The sequence below is a fragment of the Gastrolobium bilobum genome, unplaced genomic scaffold, assembly GCF_033153095.1.
Source record: "Gastrolobium bilobum isolate Gb01-03AN ecotype WA unplaced genomic scaffold, APGP_CSIRO_Gbil_v1 utg5330, whole genome shotgun sequence".
NCBI classification, from domain to species: domain Eukaryota; kingdom Viridiplantae; phylum Streptophyta; class Magnoliopsida; order Fabales; family Fabaceae; genus Gastrolobium; species Gastrolobium bilobum.
The window spans coordinates 187,021-209,175 of NW_026897478.1; the positions used below are offsets into that span (position 1 = coordinate 187,021).

At 35.0% G+C, this 22,155-nt stretch overlaps 1 protein-coding gene across 1 annotated transcript; it reads right to left on the minus strand.

Moving 5' to 3' along the window:
• Positions 1 to 840: 840 nt before the first annotated feature.
• On the minus strand, positions 841 to 7,959 carry LOC133307241 (uncharacterized). Its single transcript, XM_061507720.1, has 2 exons — positions 7,787 to 7,959; positions 841 to 4,596 (listed from the first exon to the last, which is right to left on the minus strand). Exon 2 carries the CDS (start codon positions 4,474 to 4,476, stop codon positions 1,267 to 1,269), a length of 3,210 nt encoding a protein of 1,069 aa, XP_061363704.1. The 5' UTR covers positions 4,477 to 4,596; positions 7,787 to 7,959; the 3' UTR covers positions 841 to 1,266.
• Positions 7,960 to 22,155: the final 14,196 nt, after the last annotated feature.

Sequence of the window (22,155 nt, forward strand, 5' to 3'; positions counted from 1 at the left end):
TTATCAGATATGAATCACACACCAACATTCCTATTGTCATGCATTCACCGATGATCATTATATAAGATTTAAGCCTATATAAAGCATTAAAAACAGATAACTTCATTCATGATATAAAGGAAAATTAACACAGCGAATTGTTCAAAACATAAAAAATTGACTAAAATCCATTTAACCCTAACTACTTAAAGAACTAGCCGGACATAGCAAAATCAAGAACAAAAGAAAATAGAAAAGCTCCCCCAAACTCCATAAGTGATTGGTGGATCTTCAATATCTCCAGTGAACACTTGACGTTGATCCGTCTCCGCCGCTCACGAACATGAATCTGATGTTTCTCCGCGTTCCTTCAGCCTCCAAGCACCCAAGAGTTGTTTAGCAATGTAAAAGTTATGTATTTCTGGTCCCCAATGGCCTTTTTATTGGCCAAGAGTTCGTATCCTAGTAGAAAACTTGAATGGGCCTAAGTTGGACTTGTCTGGGCGCATAAGCTTGTGAATGGGGGCTTAAGCTCCCACTTCTAACAACTTGATAAGATCTTCAATCTTATTGTTTTCACCTTGATTCATCTTCTTTTCTGATTTGATCTCTCTTTATCTAAATCTTCATATTTGAATCATTTGTTATCAAATCCCTTTAAAAATAACAAATATATTAATTAGTTCCAACAATCAGATAATGTTCATGATTATCATTTTAAAACCCTAATTTTTGACTTGTTCAACTAGATAATTCCTATTATTTTAGTCCATTAAACAAGATAAACTAAAGGTTTATCAATATACCACCTACTTTTTTGTTTATTACATGGGATAATTTATCTGGGTTATATTGTATGTAAGCGGAAAAGTTTTGAGAACAAAGCTATCTCTTTACAGGTTATTATTTTAATATTTGTGGCCATGTACTCAAGTAACACTGACAGTTAGAAACACGATACTATGCCTATAATTTCTTTGACATATGAAAGAGAAATTACAGCTACATGTACAAAGCCTTCTGTGCTTGTACTTTCTATGAAACTGCAGGAAAGGAAAAACAAATAAAAAGAAAATGAACCTAATTCCCCCCCTTTGCCCATCAATCTATTGAATCATAATACATCCATCGTCCTCCAGCTTTTATTGAGTTCTGGTTCTTCTCTTACTAAAGGATTCCAATGGATGGGCCTACTCTTCAGAATCATTTTAGGTAAATAATTTAAGCATCAATGGGTAGGCTGTATCTATGAACAGATCAAAACAGCAGCAAAAGCATAAATTAGAGCTACTTCCATGGAGGTTGCTGATGTTTGTAGCTAAATGGATAGGTTTCCCAGCCACTGTCTGGCTCCTTTCTTTTCCCACTAACCCCTGAACTTGAGGATTGTGGAATGGTCCTTACATGCTCCTCCATAGCTCTTCCCTGTGCAGGAAAGAAAAATTGCCTTGCAGCCAATTGGTCTCTATTCCCACCATCAATCATGAAGCCAGAGTTTAGATCAAAGTTGGGACGTGAAGGACCAACCCCATTTAAACCAAGTTGTGTACCGGTCATGCTCATGATGAATGGAGGCTGAGCGTATGGTGACAGGACGGTTGAGGAAGATCCTCCCACTTGAGGCACAACTGGAGCACCTCTTGAGTCCACCATGTATGGAATTGTGCCACCTGATCCATACATGGCTGATGAAAAAGACAAAGGGGGCGCTGATGTCAGTCCATTATACCCAAAAACAGCTGACTGATCGTAGGATACTGTGGGGCTCATCCCTAAAATGCCACCTGCTCCCGACATTGTAAGATCAATTGCAGGCTCAATAGCCTTGCCATTCGGCAAAGAAAAAGTTTGAGGAACATATTCTCTCCTACCAACTTCCACCTTGGCACCCAAAATAGAGATCACAGGAGCATCTGATTTAGAACGTCCATATGCTTCAATAATGGGAGAAGACTTAATCGGTTCTTCATCGACTAACTCTGTTTGAAAGTATGGTCTGTCATTCAAATCAATGTTTCGAACTGAAGGCTGCATTGATGACGACGATGATGCTGGTGATGGACTCCAATAGCCATTTCTACCAGAAAAGAGTTGCCCCTCCATTCTCTGGTCTGAAGGTTGGTTATCACCATCATCACCAATACTGTTTAAATCCAATTCGAGTCTGCTTGATCTCTTCGAACTAAGTTCCACTGATGATTGCCCAGATGGAAGGCCTGAAAATTCACCAATTTGTTTTACCAATCCTTCCTCACCCTCAGCCACATTCAGATCAATATCAAGGAAATCCTGCCTCTGCTTGGAAATATCAGAGTTCCCACCCACAGATACATTCTTCTCACTATCGGAATTTTTACGAGGTGATGCAGGACGAAAGGCACTGGTAGCAGCTGATCCTTTCCATCCAAGTGTCCCCTCAAACTGCAAAGGGGCCGTTGGCAACCCAGAACTCTGTGCAGGCTTTGAAGCAGAGACAACAGGTATTGGTGTAGTAGACATAGCATTTACAGAAACATCCATATCATCAGAGCCAACTTCTTCATTGAGATCGAAGGTACAGAGGCTTTTCTCTGAATTACCTCCTGCATCTCGAGCTGCTTCAGTCACCTGGGAGGACTCCAAGTCAGGTATACATTCTGGGTCAGCCTCAATATCATCTGAAACACTCATCTGCCCCTCCTCTTCAGAACATGCCTCAGCAGAGTTGCTTTGCCTGGATGATACCTCCTCAGGTAGGATGCAAGTGAGTTCATCCTTTTTCCCTATAGAATCTGGGCTGCCTGCTCGCCTGATTCTGCCTTCTGAGATTTTCTCTGAGGAAGAGCTGCGGACTTCTCTCTCAACTTCCTGAGCTACTTGTCGAGCAACTTCTAAGGCATCAACAATACCGTACTCAAGTTCAATGTCAGAACTCTTGTCAATAATGTTACGGCTTCTGGAATTTTTTTCCCGTTTAAAAGAAACAGAACCATTTGATGTATCATAGCCTTGACTAGAAACTTCCTTTACTGTTCTGCCATATTCTCTTTCAATTTCCTGAGCACATTGTCGAGCCACTTCTGAAGTATCAACAATCCCATACTCATGTTTAATGCCAGAACTTTTGTCAGTAATGTTAGGGCTTCTAGGACCTTTTCCCCATTTAAAAGAATCAGAACCATTTGAGGTATTGTCGCCTTGATTAGAAACTTCTCCCTTGCCTTCCTTTACAGCTCTGACATATTCTGTTTTGAGGAAAGACATCTGTAACACCTCAGGCTTTACCAAGTTACTTCCACTGACGGATGAGTCCTGCAATGCATTAGAATAACAGTCATCATTGTTTTCTGAAGTTTTCGTATGTTGTGGATTGCTAGAATTTATAGCTCTGGCATCATCCACCCCGCTCATTCTATCAGATGCAGGTGTTTTCATGCTACCGGAAACAATTATTTTTTGACAAACACCATCCTCATTGCTTTCAACACTATGTCCTAAAGCAGGTTCTTTCACAAATTCCAGTGCTTTTGCTTCACTAGCACCAATGGAAACAGGTTCAGGCTCTGGCTTTGTGGATGCCGAAGAGATATCTGGTACTCCTAATTTTTCTGGAGGGCCATTAACATTTTGGTCTTGCTTCTCTGTTTTGCATAAGTCATTTAACTGTAAATCATCTTGTTGACCTTTGAAACTGCATTGCTTTGGAATAGGTAGGTTACAGGTCCCGGCCGATGTGGTCTCACCTTCGCTTATGGGAGCAACTTCTTGAACAGAAGTCAAAACACCAGCAAGATGGTTTGATCTATCTTTGATATCGTCACAGTCCAAGCTTGCAGAGGACTGAAGTGCATTGTCAGAACTCTGTATCTGTACACTAGCAACCTTTTGTGGTAGCTGACTATCTGATCTTCTCAATTGAGACTTCTCACCTCCAACAAGTAGTGATGCATGATCATCGTCATTGCTAGCTTCGTTCCTGGAAGAGGGCTGGTCTTCCTCCCTGACAATCTTATCACTCACATTGTTGACTCTACCAAGATCTGATTCATGAGATTCAGCATTTCCATTTCCACCTCCTTTCCAGCTGTCAAGTAATACTCTTGCTCTATCTTGAACCTTAGAGCTACGATGGCCAAGAAGGTTACTTACAGCTACCCGAATTCCTGATGAAGTTGACTTCTCACTGTCTAGATGCAGCTTTTCAACTGCTCGTAACATTGCAGTAATTGACTCTTCAACGAAGCTATCATTTGTATTGGAACCAAACGACTGAGCATCATTTAACCATCTATTGATGAACCAAAGTCCATCTAATTGAATAAAAAGATCAAGACAATCTTTGTCCTCTGTAGCAGCAATAGTGCTTGCAACAGCAGCCCACTGCCTCGTTGCATCACCACCATTCTTAACAGCATAGTCTTCCTTCTTTTGCATTACAGAGACCAACTCCTGCACTCGAGAAGGGGCTGTGAGCCCATCTTTCATCTCAGTCAAGGTAAAGAAATCTTCAAGTGTCATATTGCTTCACATAACCTTTCTCAAAGCATCAAGGATGTCGTCCTTTAGGTATGCCAGAACCTTTTACTTCCATTAAGAAATTTATTGGGATATCAGGGGAAAAAACTTTGCGAGCATTCACTGCAAAAAATAATAATAAAGTAAATATGCATGTTGAGGACAATATTCAGAACAGTCTAATATTTCCAATGTATTCAAGGAACTTCACACAGACTTTTAAAAAAAATCAGAGCACAAGAAAATCAAATTCCAAGTTCACAAATATTATAAATAAGAATATTCGTATTCTATTTTTATTTTAGATATTTTTGAATATTCAAAAATATCTAAAATAAGAAATAAAAAATATATATATTCATTCAATATCTTAATTATTTTAATTATTATAAATTGTTTTATTTATTATAATAATTAATTATATATAATTAATTATTATAATCGTAGTATAATATATATATATATATACAACTTTTCTTTTTTGAATATACAATTTCAAACAGAAGATTATTAAAAAAATAGAACAATAAGGTAAAATATCATGGAAAAAACAAATGCACCTAAATTTTCAGTCCTAAAGTCTAATTTTTGCAACTGACCAACTACAGATAGCGTTCCGGACAGTCTTAGACTACCATAAATAGACAGTTTTGCAGAACAAAGGGTAAATCACAACTGACGCATTTACACAAGGAACTCAATAAAAGTCTCGTATAGAATGTCATAGGAATAAGATGTAGAAAAAACACGTAAACATTCAACGTGTACAATAAGGGCCACAAAATGAGATAAGAAAAAAGCAAGTGAAACTATAATTGGCAAAGGAAAAGGTTGTCTGGAGTTACTTCTAATTCAAATATATAACCCCAAATAGAAAATTCTCAAAATCTGGCCATTTATAGTGTGATAGGAGAGAATGCATTCCCATATCTATGTTGAACAAATCAAATGTGAAGGCTCGCCATAATGCAAACTCATAGTTCTAACAACAAACTTATTAATTAATGAGTCCTGTATCACTCCACATAGGATTGCAGTGATTGCCCAATCACTATAATTATTTTGGTTTTTACAAGAACTAACTCAGTACCATTTTCCAATAAGTACCAACTTGACTAGCAACAACTAATGCTGGTGGAATAAACAGTAAAAACAATTAAATGAAACTTCTACAGTTTACAACTCTTCTAAGCCTAAAGTCAACTTCACAAACAAAGTAATTATGGGGTGTTGAGATATATAAAACCATTAATGTAGCCTCACCCAACAGCTTAAGCTTTTGGGTTGAATTGGTTCTTTACATGGTATCAGAGCCTCGGTGTACCGGGTTCGATCCTCGCCGCCCCCCACTTTCTTTCAAGTGGAATTTCTTTGTTCGCACAGGTAGGTGGGCTAGGTGGGCTTGTGCATTGTCCACCTTTCTAGCCCAGTGAGCTCTCGTGTGAGGGGGCGTGTTGAGATATATAAAACAATTAATGTAGCCTCACCCAACAGCTTAAGCTTTTGGGTTGAATTGGTTCTTTACATAGTATCAGAGCCTCGCCGCCCCCCACTTTCTCTTGTGGCGTTTCTTAGCACAGGTAAGCTGGGTCTGTTGCATTGTCCACTCTTCAAGCCCAATGAGCTCTTGTGTGAGGGGACATGTTGATATCTATAGTCCCACATTGGTTGTATGTGCCAACTAATGTGGCCTTTATAAGACCTTGGGCACTCCCACCCTTTGAGCTAGCTTTTGGGGTGGTGTATCCCAAGGTTCTTTATATGAGATAACTTCATTACACAAATAAGGTCATTTCAAACCCATACTTATTGCTTTCTAAATTAATAGACTTCATCAACTTCAAGACTATTTATGCAAGTACATAAACAACAAATATGCCATTATGCAAGTACAGCTACCTAGCGCTCCAATTTTGTTCAACCCCCGAGTCATCACTCTTACATTACATATACGTATTTCACAAAATCTCTCCGGCAGATATAATGTCCAATATGGAAACATCTTTGTTTCACATTTATTTCAATTTAATGTAGAATTCTGATCCCGCCCCAAGGTTCTTTGTGTTTTTTTATTTTTATTTTAATTTCCATTTTATTATTTTGTAAACAGTTTGCATCAATAAGTTTGGAAGTACTCAACATGCATTTGGAAGGCCTTAGAGACTAGTTCTGTCCACGTAACATGTAAGACCGAGTACATAATCTCCATTCAGTAAATATATATCCTTTCTTTTCCAAGAGAAATCACACATTCACAATAATAATACTAGTCACCTAACTTGATTAGTAAGTGTAAACCATTCAAAAAATTCTGCAAACAAAGACAATATAGTCCGTTTTATATTTCAACATTGATTTGAACTCTCAAGGCAAACAATAATAATAGAATAAAATTAACTAAAGGGAAGATATTCATGACCACACATGTGGTATATTTGAATCTGAAAAAAATAATAATTATTTTGCTCACTTAATGTATTCTATTCCCCCTTTAATTTTAAAAATTCCACACTAAAAAAAGAAAGAAAAGAGATTACGTGATACAGACCAGAACTACACATTCTAGAATATTTTTCGGAATTGGTTGACGGAGGAGGAGAAACTTAGAGAAATATTTAAAACAAATTGAGCAAACCTATGAGCTATCACTTACAGACTTACTACCTACATTAAACGACATTGGATAAATCAAGTCCTATCCTGATGTGTGATAAAATAACTAAACCTGAATATATCAACAATAAGATTACCAGTCACTTCAAGGGCTGGTACAAAGTCACACCTAAAAATAAGAAAATAGTAAAACGTAACTTTCTAATCACGATCACTGAATCAATATTACTTTACCATAGCAACAGCCAATTCAGAACTAAAATCACAATCCCGCACAGAAATTGCAATTAAATTAATTAAATAAAGAAATAATGATGAAGAACAAATCCTGTCTGGAACCACCGGGCATATGATCTTACCCAAAAAAAATTAAAAAGAGAATTAAAAAGAAATCGAAAAAGAATCCTTAATTTTCAACCAAGAGCAGCATACAAATTCTCAAAAAAAGAAAAAGAAAAGGCGCAGCTATTGCAAAACCCTAAAATTCGACGTTTATGGAAAACCCCTAAAAAAATAAAAATTTTACAGGCGAATCAAAATATAAAGGGGAATGAAGTTAATACGCAACTTACTACAATGAAAACGCTGAGATACGTTATGAAAAACGTAAATCCCCAAAAGAGGAATGAAAAGAAAGTGCAAGAAATAAAGTGAGAATGAAATTAAAGGAAGCAAAAGAGAGAAATAAAGGGGGGTTTACCTTGGTCAATCAAATCGAAACCCTAGCTCTGGTTCAGCTTCCAAAAGGAGGAGCTCCACCCTCTCAGGTTCTCAAGAATTCTAGAATGTTCTTCGTTCAGAATCTGAATTGGGGTTTCTGGGTTTCTGTGGGTAGTGCTTGGAGCTCGAGCTTCTCTGGGTCCTATGCGAATGTTCAAAGCAAAACGAAGGAACGTTTTACTTCGAAGAATCAAAATATTTGGTGCTGATTTGTTTTTGTCTGAATTTCCTCTTAGTTCCTAGGTTGGGCATTAACACGTGCCAAGCCAGAAGTTGTTCGGAGTTAACGGGACCAGGTAGGGGTGTAAATGGGCTGGGCTGGGCTGGGCTTTGGCCATCCTGGCCCAAGCCTACGTAAAAAAAAATTCAGCCTATCTGGCCTACTGGCCTATTAAAGGCTTTATTTGTAGGTCAAGCCCGGTCCATTTTCAAAAATAAGAAAGCCTGACATGGCCTACAGGCCTTGTAGGCCTCCCACTATATATACTAAGCAAAAAAAATAATTGTATAGAGCAAAGAAAGTTCCATTCATGCATGCACTAGTACTTCTCATAAGAAAAAATGACAAACAAGAAAGAGTCAACATAATACCTCAGCTCTAGAATGTATATAATAGAGGAATAGAGTCAAAGAAATGGGAAAAATAAGAAAAATACAATTACTGGATGCTGAAATAAAGTCTACAAGAGAATGTCATTCCTAAAAATCTTTAAACCACCATCAAGACAAGGGAAAGAAGAGTATTATTGAAAGATCTTCATCAGTAACATCATAATTCAGCAAGGTACCAATTGCTCCATGGTATTAAGCTGTAACAACATGTAAAATTTGGAGACATTAGACAAGTTTTCCTTTCATAAAATAAAATAGCACAAAAAGTAAGAGATATTGGTATTTGATACTTTGTGTCTTTGCCACATAAAATAAATATTATTTTATTTTATTATTTTAATAAATTAAATAGGCCAGCCTACAAGGCTGTAGGCCGGGCTTGACAAAATTGGCCTATGGCCTATTTATTAAAAAAGCTTTTTTATAAGCCTAAGCCTACTCTACTTTTCTGAAAGGCTGGGCCTGGGCTGGGCTCAATGTAGGCCGGGCCGTAGGCTGGGCTGGGCCAGCCTGGCCCATTTACACCCCTAGGACCAGGACAACAAGATTGGACTTCAATTTTAATCCGTGTTAAGTTAATTAGAGTAATCTATTCCTCAAAATTCTTAAGCAACTCGGTTAAACTAAAATATAATTAATGGTTAATGTTATCAAAAATATATATATATATATATAATTAATGGTTTAATGTTTGTAAAGTGAAGGTAGATAAGTTATCTATATTTGCTCCCAAAATGACGTCGTTTTGAGTTGAAAAATTAAAAAGTTATAATAAAAAAGACTATTATAACCCTGAAATAAATTATAATTACAAAAATATCATGATTTCTGCCTCAAAACAACGTCGTTTTGGACTCACTGTAGATAATATCTACGTTGACTGTGGAAAAAGCGAACCCATAATTAAATTTTTCATTTTTTTAATCTAAATAAGCAAATAAATACTCATGATGTGGCACTACATGAATATAAAATAATACAAAAGTTTTTACTAATAAGTAAAAATAATTTATTATAAGGAAATTATTGTCTTATTTTACATAAAATAACTATTTTATGTTACTCTCACATAAAAAATTGTGTCATCACTTTTTTCTTTTTTTAATGGATGGTGACCCCACCATATCATGTATCTATGATAGGAGATACTTATCTCCAATAACATAAGAAAAATAAAACTCTTTATTATATGAGAAAAATATTTTTGATTTTGATGCAAAATACTCACATAAAAATAAGTGAGTCATATGCATACAAAAATAAATAAATAAATAAGTGAGTCATATTATAAAAAGAAAAGAAAGAAGAAATTAGTGGCACTCACTTTTAATTGAGTGCGGTGGAGAAAATTTTTTGTTAAAAAAAAAAAACAGAAACAATGAACCGTTATTACACACCCAATGTAAAATGATCATGTTCCTAAATTAATTTGTAGTTTTTTTTCATAAAGTCATTAATTTGTAATTTAATTTTAATTTATAGTTAGTCATGTAGTACCGCTTCCTTTATTGATGTATTCTCGCATATCTAATTTTAACATGATCATATTATGTGATGAATATGAATCATTCAATAACATTTGGCCCACAATTTTAATGATAAAATTTAGAAAACCAAAAGGAATAAATATTCAAATTAATTGTTGATAATGATTAAGTCATGTTAAAATTAAATATGAGAGCATTCAGAGCCTCCATTTTTCTATTCTTTTAAAATTTTCTCTTTTCAGTTAAATAAAATAACAAATAATAAACTGTCAACATTTGTATTCTAGGTTTTATTACTAGATAATTTACTTTGTACATTTTTATAATTTAATTAAATTTCAAACTGTTTCATATAATTTTAAAAAATAGTGCAGAAAGAAGAAAGGTCAAAAGGGTTAAAACGGTCAGTCTATGAGTAAGGTGGATCCTACTTCCACTTCTACTTTCATCTTTACAGCAGATGTTGCTAATGAGAACAAGCTTGTTTGTTCGAAGTCTAATGCTCCTCAGAATGTGGATAATAGGAAAAAACCCCTGACTCTGGCTAAGTCCAAGAATGCTACCTCTTCTGTTGAGCCCATGCCGATCCAAGAGGAAGCTAGGAAGGGGATTTCTTTCTCTGAAGTCTCCAAAACCAGTAGATTTCAACAGATGGAGGTTGAATACAAAACTGATCCACCTGACGAAGCTATGGAAAATAGTGCAGAAGCTTGTTGTCCGAAGGAAATTGTGATTATGGGGGAACACAACAGTGGGTATGTCCCTGAGAAGATGGATGAAAGTCACCAAGAACTTAGCAATCCTGGAACTCCAAATCTTGTCCAATGAACTGCCTAGTATGGAATTGTAGGGGTGCGGCTAAAAAAGCCTTTAAAACCACCCTGTGTAATTTCATCAAGAGGTATAAAGTTGGGTTAGTTGCAATTTTAGAACCCAGAATAAGTTGTGTGGCAGCCCTGAAAAAAATAAAACAGCTTGGTTTTAAGAATTACTTGATAGAAAATGCAGTGGATTTTGCATGAGGGATTTGGATTCTTTGGAAAAGTGTTGGTGCTCTATCAATCTTCTAGGAAAAAGTAATAAATGATCCATTGCTCTGTTGCTTGTACTACTGGTGAAGTCTTTTATCTTTCGATTCTTTATGCTAATCCTAAAGAGGAGGTTCGTGAAACCCTCTGGATGGATATGGTAAGAATAGGAAGGAATATTATTGGTCCCTGGGTCATGATGGGGGATTTTAATGAGATTGCTTCTTTAAAAGAGAAAAAAAATGGGAGCTCCTGTGAACTTGGCTAGGTCTAACAAGTTTGCTAACATTTTGAATGATTGTAATGTGCTGGATTTGGGGTGTTTGGGCTCTAACTTTACTTGGAGAGGTTCGAAATGGCTGCACTTGGATAGAGTTTTTAAAAGACTTGATCGTGTCTGTGCCAATGCTGAATGGAGAACAACTTTTGATGAAGCCTCTGTTAAAGCTCTTCCTAGGCTAAATTCTGACCACAACCCTCTCATTTTAGCCTTAAAGCCGCAAGATAAGTCTTGGAGGGAGAGGCCTTTCAGGTTTCTGGCTGCATGGCAGGAGCACGTGGATTTCCCTTTTTCCTGCTTAATACTTGGTTCCCCCATTCTCAGGTTAACTCTTGTCTGACCAAACTTGTTGAGCCCATTAAAAGATGGAATAAACAGGTTTTTGGCAATATTCATGGGAGAAAAGAATTCTTGATTAATAAGCTGCAGCAGGTCCAATTTAGTCAAAGTCAGTCCACTGATGAATCTCTTCATGAGCTGGAAAGGAGCATCCATTTAGAGATCAATAGGGTTCTTGAACAAGAAGAGGCTCTTTGGTTTCAAAAAGTTAGATGTAAATGGATTGAAGATGGGGACCACAATACTAAATTCTACCATACTTCTACTATAATTAGAAGGGCCAGAAACAAAATTGTGGAACTAAAAAATGATGAGGGGCATATCATTAGAGAGGAAAATAACTTGATGAGGTTAATTCTGAATTTTTATTCCACTCTATTCACTAAAGATGTCCCAGATAGACCTTGGCATATTACTAATAATTCCTGGCATGATATCAGTGTATCTGATTTCCTAGTTCTGAACAGAAAAATCTGCAACAGGGATATTAAGGCTGCATATTTTGATATGGGAGCTTTAAAGGCCCCTGGACCTGATGGGTTCCCGTCCTTATTTTTTCAGAAGAATTGGGATATTGTGGCTAACCAGACTTATGGCTTAGTGAAGAGGTTTTGGTCTAGTCCAGATGGTTTGAAGGAGATAAACAAGACTTTTTTGGTGCTGATTTCGAAGATCAACAAACCAGAGAGAATAGCTCAACTCAGGCCAATAGCTCTATGCTCTGTGTTATATAAGGGAATCAGTAAACTAATTGTCAGTAAGCTCAAACCTCTCCTCCAAAAACTCATTTCTCCTCATCAAGTCAGCTTTGTTCCTAAAGGAAACATCCAGGATAATATTGTGATAGCTCAAGAGATGGTTCATTCAATGAATAGAATGAAAGGTGATAAGGGTTTTCTTGCAATCAAAATTGCTTTGGAAAAAGCTTACGACCGTATAGCGTGGAGCTTTATTCATCAAGTGCTGTTGGAAATTAAACTTCCTATTCATCTGATTAATTTAATCATGCAGTGCATATCTTCAACCGAGCTAGATGTTCTCTGGAATGGTGCTAAAGCGGGCTCGATTACTCCTAGTAGGGGTCTTCGGCAAGGGGATCCTATTTCCCCTTATATTTTTGTCTTATGCATGGAAAAATTATCACACATTATAGCTGATGCAGTGGATAAAAAGGCTTGGATTCCTATGGCAGCAGGTAAAAAAGGTCCAAAGATTTTCCATCTATTATTTGCTGACGATCTTATGCTTTTTGCTGAAGCAGGTGTAGATCAAATCAATATTATTATGGACTGCCTAGCTGTGTTTGGTAATATTTCTTGTCAAAGAGTTAGCTTCATGAAATCTAATATTTTTTTCTCAAAGAATATCTCAAATAATCTTGCTGCTGAAATTGTAAATATTAGTGGTTTTGTGCAAACAAAGAACCTAGGAAGGTATCTGGGCTATATGATGAAACATGGAAGGGTCACCAAAAATCACTATAGAGATATTATGGACAGAGTGCACAACAAACTTCAAGGATGGAAAAAACAATGCTTGTTCATGGCAGGTAGAGTCACTCTAGCTAAGTCTGTTATCTCTGCTATTCCGATGTTTCAAATGCAGAGCAATCTCCTCCCAGTTGGGATTTGTGATGAGATTGAGAAACTACAAAGGAATTTTATTTGGGGAGATACAGAAGAAAAAAGAAAACAGCATCTCATTTCTTGGAAGCATTTATCTTTGCCTAAAGATTCTGGAGGGCTGGGTGTTATTAATCTTAGAAAACACAATGAAGCTTTTCTACACAAGGCTGCCTGGTCTTTTTTTAACTCCCCTGACCAGCTTTGGGAAAGAGTCAAAGTATGGCAGAAAGAAGGACCTTTCTAAGGAATTTTGTTGTAAATCTTATGATTCCCAGTTCTGGAAGGCTCTCTGCAAAATATGGCCGAATACTTTAAAGGGTTTATGTTGGCAAATTGGAAATGGAGCTAAGGTTAATTTCTGGACAGATCATTGGACTGGTCTCAAGGATAATCTGCTCTGTAGCTTCTTCTCCCCCGAACCAAGCTGATTTTGATAAGAAAGTCAGTGAATATGCTATCCTCGTTAATGGAGATTGGAATGTTTCCCTCATTAGGAATCATTTTGACTCCAGGATCTTGAATATCATTCTGGCCATTTCCCCTCCTAGTATTGAAGCTGATGATGATTTTCTCTTTTGGAGGAACTGGAATCCTTGCTCATCTTTGGTCAAACTTGCTTATAACAATCTGATGGGTTTTGTGGATCTCCCTGCTAATCAAACTTGGTCTATAATTTGGAAATGGAAAGGGCCAGAAAGAGTTAAATTACTGATCTGGAAAATGGTTCGTGACAGATTGCCCACAAATGAAAGAATTGCTATCTAGAATAGTAGTTCTGATAGATGTCTTACTTGTCAAGATAAAGTGGAATCTAGTCTCCATATATTCAGAGATTGTCCACTAGCTCTTAATGTTTGGAATCTGCAAATTCTCCAACCCCTCCCTTCTAGTTTCTTTTCTTTCATTAATTTTGCTGACTGGTTGCAGATGAATGTTAATTTTGTATCAAGCAACCATCTAGATTGGAGAGACTATTTTTTTCTGATTTGTAACTACTTGTGATTTTGGAGGAATGCTACAGCTCATGAAGCTGATTTTAAAAGGCCAAGTAACCTTGTTGAGTACATCCAGAACTGTCTAGATGACTACATCTCATCTAGAAACCATAAATTTTGTAGAGCTACCTTCCATCCAACATTGTCTTCTGCTTTTTATTGGTCCTGCCCTTCGCCAGGTTCATTTAAACTCAACATTGATGGGGCGGTTCAAGGAGAAAAGGCAGCCTGTGGTGGTCTCATCAGAGACTCCAATGGCAACTGGCTAGATGGTTTTTCTTTTTTCTTGGGGTCTTGCTCTCCTTTGCTGGTAGAAATTTGGGCTATTTTTCATGGCCTTACTTTTGCTTGGGACAAAGGTTAGAGGAAGGTTGAAGTGGAGACTGACTCTTTACAAGCTTTAAGCTCTCTTACCATACATGGTAATGATTCCCCCGTAAGCTTCCTTTGGTAGCTAAGATCCGGGGTTTACTTAATAAAGACTGGTCCGCTGTTATTTCTCATGTTCCTAGATCATCCAATAAGTGTGCTGATTGGATGGCCAAGGAAGCTCTCAACAATTGTTTTGATCTCACTGTTTATGCTTCCCCTGATCAGAGATTGATTCCCTTGCTGGCAGCGGATATTTTGGATCCTGGAGAAGACTTATGACTGATTTAGTGTTTTCTCTTAGTCTTCTTTTTGCTGTTTTTTATGGTTTGTTTTAATTATCTGTTTTTCTGTCTTGCTCTGGGGCTATAGCCCCTTTGATGTACCAAAAAAAAATTAATAGGATTTTTATATTTCTATTTTTTAATAATATAATTAAATTCTTAATTAGATGTTTATTAATTAAAATTATAATTAGGTTCTTAAAATCTATAATAACAATACATAATAGATTCTATAGTTATAAATCCCTTTATATTTTTAAAAATTTAAAAGTATAAAAATGAAGTAAAAAAATTCAATTACAAAAAGTATTTAAAATTTCAGTATTATTTGTTTTGTTATAGTAAACAAGTTGAAAGGATTATACAAAGTCTTCCTTAACTATTTTTTACCAAAAACATTACAACGTTAAATTTTTCACCTATACTAAAATTATTATTGGGTAATAAAAATCTTCATTGTAAATATTACTTAATAATAAATATAATTATTCCATAATATTAAATAGGGACTTCAATATATATATTTTTCTTCGGTAAACGGACTTAATATTTTTTATATATAAGCAACTTTGTTCAAGGATTATTGGGAAAGTAATTAAAATTTTGCTTACATTTCATATATTTGTGTGCAAAATATTATTTCATTGAAAAGAAAAATTATTAAAAATCAATTTTTTTCATAAAATATTTTAAGAAAGTCAAATGTTTATTTATTAAATTAATTTTGAATGCAATCAATCTGATGAAATAAATGAAATTTTTGAAATTGTAATTTTGGATGGCCCACAAGCTTATACAATTTTTGGCCCTTGCCGACCTTTATTATTGTGATCATTTTGGCCCTGCAAACTTTTTGGCAAATTGACATATTTTGGCATCTCTACATAAATGGACCAAAAGTAGTTTAAGGGCTTATTTAGATTGGCTTTTGAAAAAAAATGATTTTTTATAAGTTACTTTTTTAAAAGCCAAAGTTATTTTGCGTTTGAATGCAATATTGCAATATTTAAAAAGTGTTTTTAAGTAAAAATATTATTTGAATGTTAAAATAAAAAATCACATATTAAGTATAAAAAGATGGTTGTGTGATTTCCTCATTGAGCATTCAACTTCTTTCGGAGGATAGCAGTAGAACCAACCTGTCATCTACGCCATTTTCTTCATTTGCAACCATTGTCGCGATCACTCTCTTGTTCTTCTTCTTTCATTTCTTTTATCACTCTCATTGCTTCTTCTCCCAATGCTCTATTTACGCTCCTTACACAAATCCATGTTTCATATCTTTGAAAAGTCCTCTTCCCCTCTCTCTTTTCCAACTCCACCTCCTCTTCCTCTTTCATTGCTGCTGTTTTTGGAGGTTCAAAGGAAAAATCCATAGAAGACGATGATGCAATGGAACAATATGGTGAAGAAACAAAGGTTGCAGAAGATGAAATGAAAACTAAAATTGGCAATTTTGAAGATACCCAAATTGATTCAACTTCGTCGCTATTGGAGAGAAATAGGGAGGATAAATTGAAGTTGGAACTAAGGGGTGAAATACGTCCACCAGAGTAACTCTTTGGCTTCTCCTTTTTTTCAAAAGCCAAATATTTTAGCCTTTTTAGAAAGCAAGATTTTGGCTTTTTTATTGGCTTTTGCTTTTTTTAAAAGCCAAAGTTCAAACAGTCAAAAAATTTAAAAGCATAAAAAAACAGCTTTTGAAAATGAAGAAGTCCATCCAAACAGGCTCTAAATGCTTATAGTGTTTTCATTGTGGATATTTATGCTATATTTTTGGGGTTGTGTATCTTAATTTTTCACTTTCCGAAAGAGGACCATGGACTATTTTGATATCGTTATTGATGTGGATCCAAATCAAACTTTTAAGTATTGTTAATAAATGGATATTTTTTAATAGAAAATTTAATAATGAAAGTTAAGAAACAACACTGAATTTTATTATTATGATTTGATATTGGGATTATAATACTAGAAAAATTAATTTTACAAATTAAGTATTCTTATAGTCTTTTTTATTTTGAAAAATCTGAATTTGAATCCAAGTCATGTTATTATAGAGAAAATATCAGCATGGACGTAATACCAAATCCTATTCTCTATTCACCATGAATAAGTCTAATATCCTAATAAACTTTTATAATTTCTTTGTAAATTTTTTTAGAAGATTATATATCCACGTAATTATTAGAAATGTTGAATTTATGGTAATATAAACCTCAAAACTAACTATAATGTCTAGTATCTGGTAGTATATAAATTCAGAAGCAGAAAAATGTAATTTGATTATGTGCGTCTGTAATTTTTTTTATTATTGAGTCTTCAACATTTATAAACTGAATGTCAATCGTTGTGATGTTAAGGTTGTATAGCATAACCCATAGCATATAATATCAACTTAGCTTAGTGTTATGTGGCATTTACCCGAACCAAATTGTATTTGTTTGAGACATGGAGCTTGAGTTTCTATTAATAGAGGTCAGATTGTGATTGCGGTGTTACATTGGACAATAAGGGGTGATGTACATGCAGACACTTCAATACTTAAGTCAGTATGTGTAAGAGATGAGAGTATGAGATAAAAATATACATGTTGAAAATCATTCGAGGGTGAAGCCCCCTGCTATTATATGATGGCCTAGAGAGATGGCCTTGCCGAAGTAGGTGAGATGTGAGTATGGGGTTTTTAATTTTAGTGGACCTGCATGATAGTGGGTGAGATGTGACATTCTTGACTTGTGGTTGGGGGGAATGGGCAAAAGGTTTGTGCGGGCCCATAGTGAGGTATGTAATAGAATGTCATTAAAATAAAATGGTGGTTAAAACAAAATTATAGTAATGTATATAGGGTTAGAGCCGTCAAAATGGGTCAGCCCACCCCGTTAGGCTCTCGCTCGTGTGAGCTAGGGAAAAAACAGTCCACAAAAAAAAAGTCTGCACGGGCCAAAAATCCATGTAGCCTCATGGGTTAGGGCTAGCCCACGGGCCAAAAATTAATTAATTAAAAGGTTAAAAATCTATTTATACACCATAATAAAAATAATAATAAGATAAAAATATCACTAGAGATCTAGCATCATCTCTAACATCTACAGGTTGCTAGTAATAGCTGTCATGTTATATATATGATTTTCAAAATATTTACTAATGAGCATAACATATGCCACTCGTTAACAGTGTACAAAGTGTAAAAGATTAAACTATGTATATGGCATTACAGTTGGAATTTGAACTTTTAAAATGCACAATCATTCATGCCTCAAATTCACTCAACCATTAAAGGTTTCAAATAAAAGGTTAATTTATATATGTGCATTCTTCTTGCCTCTTATATCAGTGTATGCAGATAGACCAAGCATGAAAAATCTTCATGTTAGTGTTGGTTAGTTAACAGTCAATCAGGGGAAAATTCAATTCGTTCCCAAGATGATGAACAATTGTGCAAGTGCAGGCATCAAGTAATTCATATGAGCTTTAATGCCCAGATTATCGTTCTCACGAAGAAAGTATTGCTAATATGAATCTTTAGTTGTATTAAAAAAATGAAAAGAACAGGTTAACAATATTGAATTGTTCTGACTTGTCATTCATAGATATCACAGTGGTGTTCCCACTATAACAAAAGCTTCAAATCAACTTAAAACAATTCCTCACATCTTTATATATTTCAAAACCTTTCAAATTCAAGGAGGAACGACAAATCATTAGAAGATTTAGGTGTTGGTGTGAAATAAACTGAAAAATATGCAGAAATTAAAATGAGCAATAACAAGGAACAATAATAAGCGATAACACGGTGAAGTGATTAGACAGAACAATAGTTAAGAGAAAAAGAATGGATGCACTGATACACTGTAAATCAGCTGTAATCTAGGCTCAGGTCCTTGTCCAATGGACTTGTTCAGGTCTCTTTCATTGCCAACGCTGATTCCTCAAGCTCTTGGGCTAAAATGGTATACGAAATCCCATATTCTTTTGGATACTTCGTTCCCAATAATTACTTAGAACATAACATTTAACGAACGAGGTGGTTCCTTATTCCTAAGGTGACCGATGAAAGTGTTTCCGTACTCTTCACCTTCCTCCTATTGTTCAGTAGTCTAAAATCCCTTCTTCAAGGAAGTTCATTTCTCAGTCATGTTTAATTTCCATTGATACAAGATATTAAAATATGTAAACAATAAAAATCTATTAGATTCAGTAACTAAAATTCAATTACAGAGCATTTAATGTTTCACAGATTATCCATTCCAAAATGAAACTAGCTCATGCTTGAAGGCATGGCTGAAAATACAAATGAAATCTTAACAACTTGAAATCCCATAGACCCAAAATACAAATTGATGAAGATTAATCATAAAGAAAATAAATTACATACTCAAAGTAGAAATATAAAAACAAATACTTGATGTAACAAAGGTAAAATAAAAATGAAGACTTGGTGCATTTCTTGCTCGAGATGAGACTTGGTGAGGAAGAGAAAGATAAGGGTGTTGTTCTCGGAGTTAAGACTCTCTTTCCAAAGCTCTCTTGTACCTTCGTCTGATCTTCTAATTATAGGATGGGGAAAACAGTGGCATTCTCGTGAATAAACCATGTCGTTCCCAACACTGTTGGATTGAGGACATCTCCTCTTTTCTTTGATTAGACGATGGGCTTTGATTTAAGTTGATAAGAATATGGCTGAGTTTTCCCTTCTGCTGTGCTTTTCCAAGGATGATCTTCTGACATTCGGACACGTCCAACAACTTTCTCAGCTCTTCTCTGCTATATTGCACGCTGTGTGTCCTTTTTGGTTGCTTTTCAGTGTCGTACCTACAAAAATCATACACTAGTGGAATCAAAAAGTAAAAAGCAATGGACAACTCATACACTCCATTTTCTCTTTCTTTTCTCACTTTTTCACGTTGGCAGTCGATCCTTCACACGAGCCAAAAGATATTGCAAACATACTAATATTTAAGATATAAATGTAATAACAGGGGCAGTAAATACACTACATCAGTTAGCTTTTCTACCCTCTTATTGGATTCTGCAAAACTGTGAAAAAAAGTCAAATTAAGTCCAAATATTCAACAAAGGCAAGGCAAGAAAAGTCATGGAAGCATTATACGAAGTTGCAGATTAAAAGGTCCACAAATCAAATTGCCAAGTTCAAGTGGGAAATAATTGTACTATACACTAATCCAACTGAATCTCCCAAAGATAGAAGGTCTAATCACAGTACACAAAAAATTGAAGGATACTTGCAAAGTTGCAAATCCCAATATTTGATTTGGGATATAGAAACTAAACAGAGTACAATTATGTAAGATACATGTCCCAAAACAGAATGTAAGTCCTCCTCAAACCCATTGAAGAACAGAGTTGCAAAAAGAACAACTTCAAAGTGAAATCAAAATTGCGAGGATTCATAATAATTAGATGGGTGAAAAAGTACACCCAAGGTCCAAACATCAATTTCCTTCTTTTAACACTTTTGAGCAACGATGAGTATTGTGTAATTATATAAACATAAAAAAAAGTGAATGAAAATTTCAATGCTGCCACTAAGTCAATAAAGACTAGACCTCCAACCATTACTATAAAAAATGAAAAAGAGAAAACATCACAACAATATAGACTTACATGTTTCACAACGAATAGTCTTACATCACTAATTAAAACAATAGGATATTCTAATTTCATTGCCTTCCAACATCACAAGAATGTGCAACTTTCATTAAACAGTACAATATTTAATCTCATCAATCTAAAATTACTTATCCTTCATTAGATTATCTTCATTTTAATAATTTAAAAATATTAAGGTTTCACTTAAATACATATAATAAGGAAATAAGCACAAGAGAAGTTGCAAAATATATTATGTATTGCAGAACCGTATTTTAATATATAGGTTAATTATATAGTGACACCAAAAATAAACCACAACATAAAGCAAGAAAATATTATGAACTGCTAAAAAATATTCACCAAAATATGCATAATGGGTACTTCATGCCTAAATCAAAGAAATCTATCATGTCAGTCATAAATGTGGCAGGGAAAGCAAGCATCTTATATTGCATATAAAGAGAGCTATCTGCATATCCATTTAAATGGATACTATTGCATACCTCCACAAATAGTCTTTGCAGAGAAATATTTTGTCATCAAACATTCAGTGTATTTAGAATTATATTTTTTGAACCTCTCAATGCACTATGTGTTGTCCAAGTGACTGTAAAATGAAGAATATTGTAAATTACCTAAATCTGGACAAAGTTCTTGCAGCGAATAACACATTTCTTCCAAAGATTTTTTAAAAAATAAAGCAGATTTATTGTATCAACATTTGTATTACACTCTTAAACTGGATTGTGCTATAGAAAAATTATGCTATAGAAAATTGCAATCAAGCAATAAAAAGCATTTAACATTTGGCAGAACTAAACAACCCAATTCCTTGCCAACTAGCATTAGAAAAAGGACAAATTAGTAAAACAATGTTGAAAAACATACATGATTACAAATGTACCCAAAGACGCCAACATAAATTTCTTAAAGCTTCTATAGTGACGGATAAAAGATTATACCTAGATTACTATAAGATAGCATGATAAAGCACCATAAAAGGCAAAGAGTATGATGAAACACGAAATCCCAGAGTTTTCCAAATTCGAAAATAAATTCAAGAGTACAGAAATACCTTCTTAGATTTGAGTTTCTTCACAGGCTTAACTTTTTCACCTACAAGCCCAAAAAAAAAAAAAATCAATTTCAATATGTATTTTAGAAAAAGAAATTATCAGATTTACCTAGAAACTGATAGAATTTTCGCTAAAATAAGATGAGAAAGAAATTGAATGATTATTCAACATGTGTTATTTCAAAACCCAAAACCCAAAAAAATTGCAATCCAGATTCCAAAAATAGCATAATCAAGAAGGAAGAGAAGAAGGAGCCTATGGATTGCGCTGTTGAATTGAATGGGGGAAACCATTGAAGAAATCAGAAGAGAATTGAAAGATATATTTTAAGGGAAGTTAGGGATTTGATATGAAGAAGAAAGATAATTGAAAATTAGAATTAATCATATAAGTTAGGGCTAGCCGTGGGTTAGCCCTACCTTAAACCAAAAAATAAGAAAGCTAATGGTGTTGGGGCCAAGAATAGCCCTATTACACAACGGGCTAATAAAGATGGGGTTGAAAATAGGGCTAAAAGGGTTGGCCTGCGATCTTTAACCCGTTTTGACAGATCTAAGGGTGTTTATCTCTAAAACATTATTAGGGACTTGTTGCTCACCTAATGGCACATCTCACCCACTGTCATACAGATTCACCAA